The sequence below is a fragment of the Vigna unguiculata genome, chromosome 10 (assembly GCF_004118075.2).
Source record: "Vigna unguiculata cultivar IT97K-499-35 chromosome 10, ASM411807v1, whole genome shotgun sequence".
Lineage (NCBI taxonomy): Eukaryota > Viridiplantae > Streptophyta > Magnoliopsida > Fabales > Fabaceae > Vigna > Vigna unguiculata.
The window spans coordinates 36,410,721-36,428,102 of record NC_040288.1 but is presented as its reverse complement, the minus strand read 5'-3'; the positions used below and the strand labels follow the sequence as shown (position 1 = coordinate 36,428,102).

General features: G+C 33.7%; 1 protein-coding gene across 1 annotated transcript; it reads right to left on the bottom strand.

Moving 5' to 3' along the window:
- Positions 1-870: 870 nt before the first annotated feature.
- Positions 871-17,228, bottom strand: LOC114167272 (protein TSS-like). Its single transcript, XM_028052309.1, has 26 exons — positions 16,982-17,228; positions 16,720-16,815; positions 16,262-16,320; positions 15,609-15,701; positions 14,575-14,647; positions 14,180-14,440; positions 14,015-14,082; positions 13,808-13,939; positions 11,718-11,759; positions 11,038-11,562; positions 10,787-10,947; positions 9,689-10,208; positions 9,541-9,603; positions 9,347-9,448; positions 8,644-8,958; positions 7,945-8,037; positions 7,752-7,853; positions 7,524-7,628; positions 6,954-7,087; positions 6,467-6,650; positions 5,920-6,051; positions 5,517-5,629; positions 4,808-4,895; positions 1,414-3,693; positions 1,217-1,269; positions 871-1,112 (listed from the first exon to the last, which is right to left on the bottom strand). The coding sequence occupies exons 2-24, from the start codon at positions 16,778-16,780 to the stop codon at positions 1,591-1,593; spliced, it is 5,529 nt and encodes a 1,842-aa protein (XP_027908110.1). The 5' UTR covers positions 16,781-16,815; positions 16,982-17,228; the 3' UTR covers positions 871-1,112; positions 1,217-1,269; positions 1,414-1,590.
- Positions 17,229-17,382: the final 154 nt, after the last annotated feature.

The window sequence follows — 17,382 nt, the reverse complement described above, 5'->3', positions numbered from 1 at the left end:
GCCCGTTTTAAATATTTTCATCTATTACAACTTATAATTTAAAGGTTATTTTCCGATCCCAATTCTGTCGAACCGTTATCATTAGGGATCCCAATTTCGTCGGGTCGGTCATAGAAAATCGGAAGTATTATTCCCTTTAGAATTTGTGTTCCATTATAATTTTTTCTTTAAAATAATATCTCAAAAAAAATATTATTTAAACCATCTTAAATTTTGATTATTAAATAATATAAAACTATTGAATGTGAAAATAAGGGATTATTTATTCCATTATGAAAAAAAAAATTAAAAGCCAAATTTTCTTGTATTCTTGAAGACCACTTGAAACAAACCATAATGATTAATTGCTAATTTTATCGTAAGTATAAGGGGTGTAAAGCAATATCCAGGTATACATACTACATACCCACGTGCACACGTAAAAAAATACTTACGTTAATACTATCGTTTTCGTTAACGTTTGGCAATTCTCAAAAGCCTCTTCAATAATCTGTTTCCACAGAAATCCTTATTTAAAATAATTATATTTAATCTTTACAAGGAATGCCCTACTCAGTATATAAAAAGCACTTAAACAAACAATAAACCACATATTTTTTATATTAAAAATAAGGCTTATTGTAGACAAATATATTCATATTCCACGTAAAAGTTTTGGAACACCGAGGGTATCAGGAATTCAGTGGTTAACTTGAGAGCTAAGATATCGACAGGCACACTAAGCTCAAGAATAGAGCTAAAACTTTTTCACTTACGTATTTAAATAATGATCTTCATCAATAAGATGTATTAGTGTTCCATCACACGATTTCAGTTGTAGCAATTCAATACCAATGTCAATCAACATAAAAGAACCATTACCTAACAAAATATCAAGAAATCAAGAAAGAATATACAATTGAACAAAATTAATTATCAAAAACCAAAGGTAATGTTGTAACAAAAAAAATAATAATTAGAATGATCCACCAGTCCCGTAATTCATTATATCAAAATTGTCTAACTACAGAAAACCAAAACTTTCACCTTGAAGGTGCCTCACCCTGGAACTGACTCCGAAGAACCTGAGCAAGATTATTAGCATGAATGCTGCTCCACGGGCAACTCCATATCTAAGAAAAAATAGCGGGTTTCAGTGCATTATGGAAATATAAAACTGATTTCTGGGGAAAAGGAACGAATAAAATAGCTCAATTTGTTGGCAGTGAGATAGTACAGTTTATTGATGAAGAAATGCCTTCAGCCTCCATCCTAAAGAGAGACAGGTATCTGCAATATTTCATGAATTTGAATGATTTAGGTAGTCAAATATGATTTCTAAGGTCAAAAGGATTTAGGGTTTCTTCAAATTTCAAATATATAAAGTTAGCTTCACCAGCAGATAGAAAGATATGGAAGTGAAAGTGAACTTACCCAGAAACCTCGCAAATGATAGTGCAGATGTAAAATTGAAGCTGATACTGCACGGTATTTTGTAATTGAATTCCAGAAATCGTCGAAATACCAAACGTCTCTTACGCAGAAATTAAGGGGTCTTCTTTATCCACGATAGTTCTGATAAATCTCATCAGTAACACATAGAACTGTGCATCAAGCAGTAGCAGTACAATCTTTACTAGACGAGAGATTGATAGACTTGGAAGCATGACTTCCTCTAACTACACGGTTATAAATAACCTTAAATGACTGTGAGCCATTAGGTCGAGTAAGCAAACTTATTGGCATTCTCAGAGTCTGCTTTCGATTTCTTCTCCCCCGAATCAAAATGCTGAAGGTTTTCTCGCCATCCACGTTTGTTTCAGTACTGCCAGAGTTGCCATTTGAACCAATGTTTTGATTTTGTTTGTTCCCAGAATTTTCAGTCCCATGTAAATTCATATCATCATTTTCTTTTAGGCTTTCTGAACCAGCTCTCACTGCTTCATCTTCACTCGTGTCTGATGTTAAAGTTTTTACCAATTGATTAGAATCACCAACATTATCAATGTCCTCAGGAAGAACTGAAGCTGAACTTGGACTTTCAGAACCATGACACAGAACTTGTGACTCTGAAATGGGATCAGGGATTGGTTCCACAATAGGTAACGGAAGAGGAAACTCCATGGGATGACAACCAGGCCAAACAGCACCGGGACCAAACTTAGATACTGCAGGGTTCAAATTACATTGCCAGGTAAAATGATTCGCATGAAAGGCATTGCTACTGACCGGAAAGTTGCTAGGTGGCACTGATTGAGGTTGAGTGTAAGGAGGATACATAAATGGCAGTGGTTGCATCATGTTTGGTGTAGTTGGAGGCGATGGATATGCATGGTGAGGAGAGGAGCACATGGGGGTTACTGCGGGCAGCACAGTAGTAGGTCCAGGATGAACATTCATGTTTACTGGCCAGGGGCCAATTGCAGGAACTGCACTAGGACCAGAAGGAAGAGTCATATTTATGGCAATTGGTGGAGCACGTGCAATGGCAGGCGATGGGTTGAATGGAGCTGCAGATGCGGACAGTTTCTTATATGGGATGCCCCCAGTGTGACTCTGATTTGATGATGACACATTGACCCTTAAATCCTCGCCACCTTGGGAAATGGGATTTGTACTATCACTGGGTTCCAAACTGCCAGATGAATTACTTGCATCGAGTTCTTTTTTGGTAGAGTCCACGTGATCATCTACTGCCTGAATCAATATGCTATTATCGGTTGCTCCTTGTGCTTCAACATCTCCTAATTTCCCATCAGCACTCATACAATCATCTTGCACAGCAACAATTAACTGAGTTTCCTCTTTCTTCTCAGTAGTAACTCCGGTATCATCCTGTGAATCATCAACAGAATCTGAAACAGAATTATTGTTCTTCTCTTTATTCATATCATTTGCCTCAGCCGGGGTTGGATTAGCATCCCTATTAGCTTCAATATCTTCCTCTTCAGCTTTGCCACTATCATGTTCACTGCTAACAGAAATCTCACTTGGAGGATTATAGACCTGGAACTTGGAGATTGTCCCTGGTGGAGCTAACGCCACTTCCTTGTATGAAGGAGACTTTCCAAGACTAACAATAGAATTCTTAACTGGATTAACATCAATTGGATCAGGTTCTGAAAGAGACGTAAACAGCTTGTCACCTGTTTCTAACGTCTCATTTGCACTAGCCTTGGATGTTGAGGGTATGGATTTGACCCTGTACGTAACAGCTTTAACTACTTTCCTTCCAAATTTAGGGCCTTGGGTGATGTTTCCTGTATGATCATCCGTATAACCTCCATGGGAAATTGTCCGCTTCTTCATGAAATAATACCTACTATTTGGACTGGCATTCCGTACAAAAGGAGATTCTGTTCCAACTTCCACATTCTTTTGATAACTATAAACTTTGCCAAGTGTTGCCCTTCTCTGCTTCAATCTCCGGCCATATAAGCCAGTTGATCTTGGTCGTTGAACTGGTTGCCATCCATCTTCTCCTTCAGCATGTGCTTCTGACAAGATTTCATCATAAATTTGTGGCTTTTCGTCTGGTATTTGTTTTAAAATAGTATGTTCTGAGTCAGGTCCAGAGTTGCTTTCCTGCTCAGAATCTGCACTACCTTCTGCTACAGGTATTTGTACCTCTTCATCTGAAGCCTCTTTAGGAATTTCTTTTGAAGACTCATCAGAACTTGACATGCCAAGGTTAAGGTAGGATGTCGCTCTCACCTGCCAAATGTAAAAATATTAATTACTAGGAAAAGGATAATATGACACCCAGAAATAAGTGACTAAAAATAGGAACAAACAAAAATAAGCTAAAAAATAATAATAGCAGGGTGTTGTTGGGGTGTTGAAAAAATGAGTGGTCTATATATCACCACTCTAATTATATACCCACGTGTGTATGTCCATGTATATTTATTTATACCACATAAGATGTGGATGTATGGAAACAGGCAGCAGAAGTAGCCAGTTCTCACAATAATTTAAAGTCAGAACATGATTTAACTGGACCTTACTTTGTCACAATTTCTAAGTTATATGTTCTAACGGGGGTCATCCTTCTTTATAATAGAAGTAAGCTAGACTTGTAACCATACTTAGAAATTACTATATGTTTTGCAAATTATTAAAGGCCTGTTTGTATGAGTTTCTCCAAAAATATCTATAGGAGAGAAAAATATATAGAAAAGAAAATAAAATTCACTACTTCAGCAGTTAAAATTAGCTTATGCATAAGTTAAATAAAAAGTTAGATAATTTCTGAGAGAACTACAAATTAGCTTGTGCATAAGCTAAATTTAACTTATGGAAAAATTCAATTTCCTTTATTTTCTTCTAACTTTTCTGCGTTAAAAGTTCACGCAAAAGTTTGTCCAAACCCTAATTCTTTGACTACCATATTTGGCTTTGCCAAAAAAATGAAGGTCACTTTTTGTTCATCGTTATTTTTCAAAACAACTGTGCAGCTGACCAGATTTATGACTAAAGATCGTTCGCATGGCTGCCTGCTTCTAACAAACTAGAGCCAAAGGTAATGCTTGAATAATGGAGAAAGAGATCTAATGACCCGGATGACAAATACTTTTTGTTTACTTGATCATACAGTTTAAGAATATTTGTCAAAAGTCAATCTATAATAAAATACCCTTGAGAGGTATAAGTCAAACAAAGGCAACCAACAATTTGATAAATCCTCAAATTTTACTAGCCAAACATTTGTAACTATATCAAAGGGGATATATTAGAAGACTGGTGGCAGCGGTAATCAATAATCAGACAACTACAAACTAATGAGTTCAACTTATCAGAAACCAGTAAATGCAGCCAAGCAGCATACCTTTGTTATCTGGCCCCTTCTCTTTGTTGCCGCATCTCTCCCTTTAGCATCATGATTAGGATTAATATAGTCAAGCAAATCTGACACACTGACAAATTCAATAAAAATAAAAGGAAATCATTAAAGAATGAGTATAGTGTATGATATGAATTCCTGAATATGTACAAACATATCAATATTTTTCTTATTGAAAGTAAGCATACGAATATTGACAAGAAAATAGGATAATATGTCACTCTATGAACCATAGACATTTAGAGACATAAAATAGTTGAGTCTGCTAAAGGCTCTTGACTCTATTCTTCTGCCACATACAGATTAAATTTTTTCCTGTTGCAGTTTCCTTGTTTGTACAGTGTCATCTATATTTTCTTATGCTTCTCAGCATTGTTGCTTTAAAATATGAGAAGACCAAGATTGTAGGCAAAGTACAGAAAACAGTTCTTTATAAAAGTCAACCATATTGAGCAGTTCCTAGAAGCTATAAGAACACCGGGAGACAACTGTATCAAAGACAATCATGAACAGAAACCTCAGAGGATACCTTTCATACTCAAATTACAAACCACAATTTTGAATTCGATAACATATCAGGGTTGCACAATAAAAGACTAAATAAAATATGCATGATCGAAGTACTTCCTGATGCAGAAATTAGCCAATGAAGCCTCAGAACCACATTGCTAAGATTAATTCTACCGTACCGTACCTCAAATGGCCTTTGCTAGCTATTGATGCATCAGGTTTCCGAGTACCATTTCGAGCAGCTTCTTGCTGTTCAAAAGCCTTGGACTCAAAATACTCCAACCAAGCTGCAGCATCCTGTCAAATTTATCACAAAACTAGAGATTAAGCTAACAGTTATAATTCCTCATTCCTTTTTTAAGAAAAAGAGACTAATAATAACACAGAGCACCATTACATATAACCATAATGATGTTGCAAACTATTTAAATACTGTTCTACAACACCCAGTGAAACTTTAATCTACCAACTATAATTACAAAGTTGTGTTCTAGTATTTTTGCAATGTTACAACTGTGTTCTATCATTGCCTTATATTCAAAGTCAATGACTATTTTCAGGACAAAGAATATACTAAATGTGTATACCTGTGTTCGCAAGTCATCAGGACCAAGTTTTGACCTCAGAATTTGCAAAGTTGTTTGCTCATGTTGCACGCTCAATGGATATGCTTCCATCAATGAGAGTGCTATTGCTATTGCATGATAACTTGCAGCTGTCTGCAGACGATTAACATCGAAGAAAAGATGCAAGAGTTATAGCACAGACAAGTTGTTTCACTAAACAAATATTACAATCCTATCGGTTCTTATTATTTTAGCAACCTTCATAATATGATTCTGAGCTTCATATGAATCCATAATCATTACAATAATTATAACAAATACTGAAAATATCATCCGTTAAAATTACATCAAATCAACAATTTTTATCCAACTAACTTGATACCAAATTTTAAAATAATCTTCCAAGTAACCTCTCTATTTATAAAGTTGTACCACATTAATTCATATGGATGATAGTTTCTTGATGTGAAAAATGAAGTGAATTTACATACAACATTTTACATAAAAATACAAAGTACACTAACTTCATAATTTGGAAAAAACAGAAATAAGATGTGAATAAAATAACCTGAATATGATCTGCGCCAAGTAATCTTTGGTTGCACTTTAAAGCTTTGTGAAGATATCTGAGAGCGACATGTACATTTCCCAGACCTTCTTCCATCATAGCCACATTAATGTAAGTAGCAGCAGTGTTTGGATGAGATGGGCCACATGTTAGATGCAGAAGATATAAAGCACGCTTTACATACCTGAATGTTGATCCAATTAACAAAAGGCTAAATGAGAAGAAAAATTAAAATTAACTAATTAGTATTTCAAAACTTCACAACCTATCTTTCCCTATTTATGGCGATCAATACATAAATTTCTGCTAAGGATTAAAAAGGAAAACCTAGATTCCATAACATAAAACACAAGTTTGTAAACTTTATTTCTCTCTTGATAAATTCTGTTTTCAAATTAAAAAAGTGAGTTTGTATTATATTAATTCAAAACCAAATTAAAATCACGAAGATTTGAATATCACTATATTGCACAAGAGCAAAACATACTTCAGAGCCAGCTCTGTGTGCTGTAGTCTGTAATAGAAAACAGCAAGATCCCCATAGCTCTTCATGGTATCAGGATGATCCAGACCTAACTCTCTCTCATTGATATCCAAAGCTTTTTGTTGATATATTGTAGCCTGTGATTTAGGTAAACAACTTGATGAATAGAAATCAAACCCTGAAACTTTAGTAAATCAAATGGAGATTTGAGAGAGGTGCAAATAAACAGTGGCTGAAATATTTAATTAAAATGCCTATTGCATAAAGCAATAACAAACCAGCCTTATCCCAATTGATGGTGTCAATTACATGGACCAAACAATGACATTAATGACCATTAAGGCACTATTAATGACCAAATTTTACATGAAACCATTTTTAGTCGGCTCTTTTTAAAGATTTCACCAGATTTTTGCTTTGACCTTACTAGTCCTTTACTTTAATTGGATTATTTCTATTTGATAAAATGTCAACAAAATACGATTTTTTTTAGATGACTATAATTTTCATGGACATTGGTTTCTGATGGAACAATGTCTACCGATACCAAAACATAAACAAGACGAGCAATACCTGGTTGAAGTCTCCAGTATGATATAAAACTACAGCAAGGAGGCTGTATGCTCCCGCTGTCATTCGATGGTAGGGACCACAAACTGCCACTAGCTTAGCAAGAGCCTGTCACCAATGAATAATAGCAGATGTAACACAACAGTTAAGAAATGAAAGCCTTTTATTGACTGTAGAAAACCTTGTTAATTGTTTGAAGATTTCCAAACAAAGGTTTCTGGATGCAGATACCTTTGTGCCATAGGTAACGGCGTCCTCAAGCTTTCCCTTGTCTAAAGCAGTTTTGGATGACTCCAGGAGCTGCCTTCCGTCTGCAGATGAGCATGCAGCTTGCTACAAAGACTCAGCATGAGCATTACGCATAAAGTTTGGATCTATTCAACCAACAATAATCTAGAAAATCTATAATTGGCATGTCTTATACCTTGTGAACAGGGACCAAGCTGACAATGTCAGATTTGTGGAAGGGAATCGGAGAATCCATATCAAAATCCCGTGGAACAAGCTCAATTCCCACCTAACATACAAAGTGATAATAAGAAACAAATAAATAAGCAACTACTGTGTCAAATTATCATTATAATAAACCCAATACTGACTTAAGTAGATCCGTCTTGTGTATCTATCTATATGTACCTATATGAAAATTTATTGGGAATAATGCATAGTCATATACAACTTGTACAAGCAAATATATTCTTTTCCTACGAAGAAAAACAAAGACAAAACATATAAGCAGTTCGCAAAAAAAAAAAAATTAATTTGACATTCTTTGTAGTTGAAGTGATAAATCCTATGAACCACTTCATATGAGTAAATGAATGCGATTATGTTGACAAGGTCACATACAAAGCATATAAGTATGTATAATTTTTTACCACAGTACTTGAAGATAATTCAACTTCACTGAGAAGGTTAAACTGAAACAAGTTCTTCCATAAAAGTGAACAATGCATATATTCAAGCAGGAAATTCAGTTCATAAAATCTAGTGAAGTAAATTCCCAGAAAATAGGAAATAGAAAACGTACAAATGCATGACTTTATAACAACAAAAATTAAAATGCAAGAGTAAGGTAGAACAGGAACTTTGGATTGTATTGATTAATTCTAGATTTCATTACCTTGTGACACAAGCCACGTAAAATTGCAAATTTCCTCACATCTTTGTAATTCAACCTGTGAAGATCCCAATCAAATCGCTTTTTCAAAAATACCTCTAGCCATTTCCACACCAAGGGATGAACTTCATGTGATTTATCTGAATCTCTCTTTCCAGGAACACCGAGCAGAAAATTCAAAGCACCAGCTATTGATGAAGCCATTTTCTCCTTGTTAACAGAAGAAATTACTGCCCGCAGGATGTGCTTAAAAGCTCGAACTATCATTTCGTGAATACAAAGCGATTGCACATGTGAAAGCTTTTCTGAAAGTTTGACCTGTAAACAGATATAAAACGCATATCAGATATAAAAAACATAACATAAATTATTCTAAACCTAAGACAAAAATCCCTCTCAAAACCTTCTAAAAAGATGTGTGGCAGAGTTGAAAAGTAAAAGAAAAAACCTCAATAGAAATAGAAAGAAAAAAAAAGCAATCTAACGTGTTAAAAAATTACTGGTGTCAACAAACATTGTCTGCAAAGTTATATTTTCAGAAGTGACACTAGGATAGGCATATTGTTAAAACTCTAAAGTTGAATGTCACAATTCATAGGGCGGTTAGGAGACAAATTCGAAGCAAAGAAGACATTTAGGAGAGAAAAATGGATTCCCACTAAAGATGTTTAGAGATGAATAACACAAATAAGTTTAGAACACTCACAACATGTCCAAGAGAACGCATTCGTAGACCCCTAGTATGCATAAAATCAGTTAGAGTTCGTCCATCAACTGGTGAGAGTTCTAATGAGCCAAAATCTGCTACCTGTATCCACAATTATGATGAAAATAAAATCACCAGAGTCGTCTTAACCAAAAGCCCTGTAAACAGGCAACCAAATAAAATTTTATACTTACCAATTTTGGGAGTGCAACGTCTTTGTAATATTTTTGAGATAAGTCAATCAAATCATGCATAGACTGTCAATGACAAGAGATGATTTGGTTCAGACACCGTCACTTGTAATAAAACTTAAAAATACCTCGTTATACCCATAACGCTTACCTTGCAGTGAAGTCCAGTTCCCGTTTCTTTAAATCGGGTAAAAGCTTCCTCAGATAACATCCTTTTCAGAACAAGCTCGTTCTCAGCTTCTGTAGTTTCATGTTGCGACTCAATTGAGGGCAATGGAGGGCTTTCAGACTCCCGACTAAATTTTGGGTATTCAGATGCAGAAGTAATATTGCTTGAATCAGATTTCTTTTTAAAATTCTTTAGGGCTTTAAGGGGTTTCCCAAGACCCTCGACCTTCATCTCATTCTTAGCCTTCTCCAAGGATGGTTTCTTATCTTTTTCTGTATTATTATTTTGGTCTTGCAAATGTTGCATCCAGCAAGCTCCAAGTTCCCATCTTACAAAATAGTCCATACCAGGTTCTTCCTCCTCAAGCTTAGCAAGACTTTCTTTAATCAGCTTCTCTACAAAAGAATGGGAAGCACCAGTCTCTTCACTCTCAAACGTTTTTATCTGAATCATTGGTTTATTGTTTTCTGGTAGAGTTGTGTTGTGAAGAAGTAATCTCAGACTGCAAGGCACAATGACAATGTCAGCTGATGAAAAACAATTCGATCAACCAAATGAAGTTGAACAGCAGCTATAAAGTAAATAAGAACCTCTAGTAAATCATTCAAAGTTTAAAAAAATAACTTTGAAGCTAGAAGCAAAAACTTCAATGATCAAAATCTTCTAGGATTACGGGTCACACTAACAGAATGAAAAGAAAAAAAACAATTAATACATATCCAAAAGTAATGCAAGATCAAAACTTCATCAGAAGAAACAAAGAAACTTTCAGCAAAAGTTCTTGCTAAGAAACAATGCCAAACCATGGCGAGATTTTATTCAAAAACATTATCCGGCTAATAAAAATACACGTTGCAGATCAAGCTAATAAAAAGTGCTACACTACACAAAGATAAATACCATGCAACTTTATCGCACCGGAAAATTTCATCTAGCCTTTCAGTAGATTATCCGGGAAAATGGAACAATCATATTTGTAGAGAGAGTGGGAGAGGATGGGAGAGTACACGACAAGCTGATATGAATATTATGTAAAGTTGTAAACTGGTGAAAGTGTATAATGTGGAAGGGTTCGGCAACCTGTTAATATTGAGTGCATTGGCCCCACCCTCTGGCTGATCAAACAATTCAATTGTTTGTTGAGATGGAGAGTCAACATTTTCCCTCACTCCACCCTCAACTTTCACAACGACCACATAACCACAGTATCTTACATTAACGACACCTAAAGTGGTAATATCCTGCACATAAAAAATGCGAAGCATTAGTCACTTCCATGAAAAGCAGCAGCCCTAAATGGCATTAATCTTAACTATATAAAAGTAGCATACATGGGCAGCAGTATTTTCATCAGCAGTGATGCCTTTCAGTAGATTTCGTTCTATTAGATCCTTTTGATTTACTCCAGTAGCTTCAACTCCATCAATTTTAGTATCGATCTTAGAGCTTGCAACAGAACCATTTTCCAAGACCTTGATGCTCAAGTCACCTACTCTCTCAGTGTAAACAATATTATTTTCTACAACAGAGCAACTAAAATTGGGCTCTTCCATAACATGTTTAACAGCCCTTATTGCTCTGAAAATAGAAACATCAACAAACAGGCTGTGCAGAAGAAATGCTTTTCTATCACGAACTTGTCTTTCTTCTGCTGTCTTGCAAGGCATAGACGCAATTACTGAAAACTCTTTGGCCCAAGGAATCAAATCATACTTTCCATCTTTTGCGAGACTACCACCATTCCCTCCCCATGTTTCATCCTCCACAGGAAGAGGAGGAAAAGATGAGGGTGACTGTGCAGCAACAGGAGGAACAAGCCACGTGTTGGCTCTGAAGCCATATGGGAGATTCCCAAACTGAAGACACGAAAATGAGGCAGAGAGCACAAATAAATATAATGTTAATGACAATGAATCACATGGACGAACAGAAGTCAAGCTATGTCTCTTTTCGTTAGTTATCAAGTTTTTGTAATTTAAAAACTGAAAACAAACAAAAAAGTTTTCAACACCTTGTTACGCTCTGAAAATGCCTTCAAGAGATCATCGAAAGCCTGAAATTAAGAATAAAATTGCAAACTTTAGCAAGTTATGACTTATGACTAGCGTAAATCACATTAAACATATAGTAGCATCAATAGGAATGTTGAAAATGAGAACTTAAAACTTCATCTTATTGCACATCTATGAGTCTATCTCCCCACACGTCATTGAATATCAATTTCTAAACATACATTAAACTGTGAGAAACGTGCATTAAACATACTATACTACAGTGTATTATTGGCTCGAATCAGAAAATTGTTGGGGTGTCTTTTTTTGTTTACTGATTTAACTCGTGATTTTGTAATTTTTAATAAATTTAACTAATAACACAATGTATTTATACAGAATTTGTTGCTGTCATTCATCTTAAACTAATAACAACGTACCAGGGTAACAAAATAGATTTAGCTAAGAAAAACCATACCAAAATTGTAAACTATTTAATAAATCAATATGAAATCATTTAGCATTTAAATACATAAACATAATATTAAGAAGCTAGAGGTGATATTATATATGGCAGCTGCAAAATAACCTAGCCAGGTTCGTTCAAGGACTGCGCACATTAAAGAATTATTATTAAAGAAATGGTAACTACGAACTCTTTTGGACACATTCTCTTGTATTGATTGAAATTTATTGAAAATCACAAATAATTTGTAAGCCTCACTTCTTATTCAATGAGCTTCACTCATGATTATGTAATTTTAATTAACATTAGAGAATGTGTTAAAACGAGTGTGTGTGTGTGTATAAATATATATATATATATATATATATATATATATATATATATATATATATATACATTTCATGATTGCTAGATATGGACTTATATGAAACGCAAAAAAAAAAAAAAAATTCCTAGTTTCAAGAGCTAACATGACTGCTAGATACAATTTTAAAGACCAAATTGATCATTTACTCTATCTATTTTCTACTCAATTTCAACAAACTAAATTATTTTTAAAACAATTGCTCAAAATATTAACTTCACCAAAAACAAAATTCTCACCTTTTATCTACCTCAATCTGAATTTCATATTCTATAAAATCTTTCAAATTTCATTAAATTTTTACTTTTAAAATTATTTCATATCATTTTTATAAACAATAAAATATTTAGATAGAAAATGAAAATTTTAATAATTTTACGTAGAAAAATAAAATAAAAATTTAAAACTATACAAAAAAACACTAATCGATAAAAAACTTAATAATAAACCACATGTTGTCCAGACTAAAATAACTAAAATGTGTACTTAAATATACTTCTTAAACTCTATTTTTTTTCTTCAAGATTAAGCACAAAATAATTTGGCCCAATTACTATAATTTTTAGAATTTTACCACTTAAGTTTCCTTTTAGCAAATTTTAACATCATAATTGTTAATTTCCATGCATTTTACTGGTATGTTAAACTAATTACAGCACGCTTATATGTTTGTAAAAGAAGTTTAATAAAAATATAACTTTGTTATTTATTTTTTTACAAAAAAAAAAAACATCATTTCATTTTATTTTTTTTATGATATGATAGCACATAGTTAAATATTTACTGTGGGTTAATAAGGATTAATAAACTATAATGATAAAATGAACCTCAAAACTTGAGTGACAAAATTAATGAAAATGATAATAGCTTGATAGTAAAATATAAATATACCCATAAATATAAATCCTAAAATATAGGAATCAAAAATTTAATTGTACATTTTATCGTTTAGTTATTACTGTTCTATAAATTTTACCTTCGTATTATTTTAACTTTGGATATTGTATCAATATATTAAAAATGTAACATGTCACAAAAATAATGCTTAAAAATAAAATGACATCATTTTATTTATTTATTTATTTTGTTGACATTTTTTAATCACACAACAGTGCGAAATTGCGGATTTAATGGATAGAGTATTAGTTAAACGGTAATATATATATATATATATATATATATATATATATATATATATATATATATATATATATATAGTGAGAGAGAGAAGAGAGAGAGAGAGGGGGAGAGAGCGGGGGGAATGGGACAAGTGGGCTTACATTATCAAAAGCTCTGCTAAGCTGTCTCAACAAATCAACCAGATTATGGCACAGAATCCGCTGCTTCCCAACGCTGTAGAACCCCTTTCTGCAAGCCTCGACGTGCACCACTTTCCCGTTGCACACCTTCACCTGCACCACACACAGAAGCTAATCAAATACCGTTCCCTCACACGCCACACCGCAACAATCAAAGAAAATCCTCACATCCAGCGAGAACAGATAATCCGCCTCCGATATCTCCTCCACGCGCCGCCTCGAACCTTTCTTCACATCTGCATGCATCGATCGGTTCACAAATTTCATCATCCACACACAGTAATGCAATTAATTACAGTGCGAAAGAAAGAGGATGAGTTAAGAGAGTAGCACATTGTATAGGTGCGGTGAGGTGCGAAAGAGAGAAAAACTCGTAGAAGTTCTCCAGCTTAGGGCACGAGTGGCTTATCTCGCCATCCACGTCCGCAACCGTCACCGCCGCATCTTTCGCCGGCGGGATCTCAGACTTGCCGGACTTCGTGACTGTGCCGGCCGCGTTCTTCGGAGGCGGCGACGGACCGAAGCTCGTGGTGCAGGCGACGATATCGAGGAGTCTACGCACGTGCTCCACTGCTCGTTCTTCATTGTATTCCTCTACTCGTGAAAATTTTAGAAACCGAAGATGAAGATCAAGACGAATGCAACGACGTCGTGGTTAATATTTGAAATAAAAGAAAACGATAATAATAATAATAATAATAAGTTAATAATAATTAACAATTATATACCTTCAACTAAAGTCAGGAGGCAGGGCTTCAGTGCGGACACGTCCACCGTGTCCTTCAGACGTGGCCCTCTTACCTGTATTTAAAAAATAGTTTTGTAAATATAAGTAAAAAAAAAGTAATATATAACACAATTCCTCGTAGTTTCCCTAAATAGGCGACTTAATTTAATGTTTATTTATAAATTATTGTCAATACGATTTTTAAAGAAGTTATTATAAAATTAAGCATTTTTAGATTTTTAGTTGGGTAACAATTCATGATGGAATCTCAGTATATTTTAATTAAATGTTATTTATATTTAATTACAATTTAATTTATCATATGAGTATACTTTAATTTTAAAATTGAAACGACGGGTAAATTACTTGAATCATAAAATTATTTTATTATCTAAAATTTTATATTTCTCAAAAAGACATTTTTTTATTATTTTACATAAATTATGTTCATGAGGCCATTCAATTCCGTGAAAAAAAAAATTGTTACATCATTAAACTTCAAAAGGTAGATGAATTCATTCTCAACCACTTTCACATAGGGATTGTATTTTAGTTCATCTATGATAAGATTTATAAACCCCACAACATAGTACTACCTCTATCTAAAAATAATGTATAATTCATTATTTGTTTTATGCCTTAAAAATTGTCGTGATTCAATTCAGAATCTTACAAGGTCCATATTATTCATTTTTGGATCTCTGAATTGAATTTGTCACCTAATATAACTTCGTCGATTTGTAATTAATTTGAATTCTTTCACCTAATATTATACCAAGCGTACCCGTTCCGTTTTTGTTTGTATGTTACACAGACGATGATGGCTGTTTATTATTGGTACTGTGTCTAACGTTTGTGCAAGAAAAATCAAACATGTTGACATTCATACGACATTATTCCCAGAAACTGGCTCAGGATTCAAACTGCTTAAATAGTTCACGTAACTATGTAGTTCCAAATGGGTACAAAAAAAATGTTGAAAACATGAAATTAAATAATTTAAATTATTAATTCTCAATTCTTAATTTTGATTACCTCATGGGACAGGGAAAAATTTGTGACATAACATGTGTCCGTATTCACTGATAAAAGCCGACGAACATCTATTATTCTGTCCGTTGATATTCCCTGTTGCAAAATTTTTAAAAAATAAATAAACAAGCTCTTTAAATTTGTATTTGCATAATTTATACAGGGATAACAAAAACAATAACAGAAAGCTACTTAGGAGAGAACATAGAAATGGAAATATATATTATTAAAAATTAATTTAAAGCTCATTTTCAAGGTTCATTCAAAGCATCAATGTGAAGCACATGTTCAGAAACAAGACTTTTGATTATTGCCGAGCACAGAAGAACACAGTGCAAAGGAAAAGGTGTAACAGATAAGAATTTTCAAATGCAAAAGTGAGATAATGGTTGGCACCTATAGTTACATCTTATAAATATAATAATATTTATACTTATAATAACAATAATATCATTAATCTACAAGATAAAGTGCAGCACTGAGAAGAACAATCTAGTGAAGATACTTAGGAGAAAGAAGATAACAGAGAACACACACACACAACACAAGTTGTTGAAAATAACTAGTCAATGCACAAAAACATAACCAGAGTAGACTAGTAAATTATTAAGCTTTTTTTTTTTCTTTATTCCCTTCTCCAAGTAAACAAAACAAACCTTGAGAACATGAGTTTCATCTAGAAGCTTCACTGTGATGTCTATGACAACTGGAAGAACTGCAAAAACATAAGAAAGAAAGAAAAACACTCAAATTAAGCCTTTCCTGCATGAACCAGCTCTCAGATATGTCTTATATCTGTTTGCATGAACTTTCTTTTATGGAAGCTCATTACAGAGATAAAAAAAAAGAAAAGGGAAAAATAAGAAGATAAAATAAATGGTAAGTTAAAACCAGTTAACAGAAGATAATATAAATTAAACTTGTTCATGAAGAGAGAAGAAGATAAAAAGATAAGAAAGTAAACTGAATTGAGCTTTTCTTCAGAATCAACTTATCCATTTCAGTAAAGGTTAAAAAGCAGAGTCATTTTGAATTTAGAATATAAAGCTGTGTTTTTGGATGGTTTCTGTGTTGAAAAAATTTGAAATTTGATTGAGATACAGAATTTCGTTACCCTTTTCTTCCTTCTTTTTCTTCTCACCCTTGGCCTTTCCGCGACTGTTTCTTGGTGCCATTTTGCAGTTCTTTGAAATCGAAAACAAGATAAATTCTGGCACCAAGCAGACACAGAAGCACAGGTTAGGCTATTCACACAATAGATTACTAAAATCATCTGCAACAAATATATTTTTATATATATATTCATCATCTGCAAAGAAAGTTCTTGCTGCATAGGAGTGAAATGAATACTAATATCATAGCAGCAAAAGAATTACCGAAGCAATAGAAGTGATTTTATTGTAGGAATGGATAAGAGGGAAAGAGAGAGAGAGAAGCTTAATGCATTGTGGGGTTGATATTTATATATAACTCAAAGTATGAAATAGATTGGTGGTGGAAATATTGAAGTAGAAACTGAAAAAAAAATAGAGTTATGCAGAGAAAGAGGGTTCAGAAGTGTGCATAAGATAAAGATTTGAACCAGTAGAAGGAGGAAAATTGATAGAGGAAGAGAAATGGCAGAGAGGAGCAGAGATATAGATGAGAGGTTTGTATGATAAGAAACGAAGGGCTGAGATTCAACAGTCAGAATGTTAGATAATTTGGCGTTTTATGGCAGATTAAAGATTATTAATTATCAATTTTCTTTTTTTTTTCTGATTAAAATTATCAATTT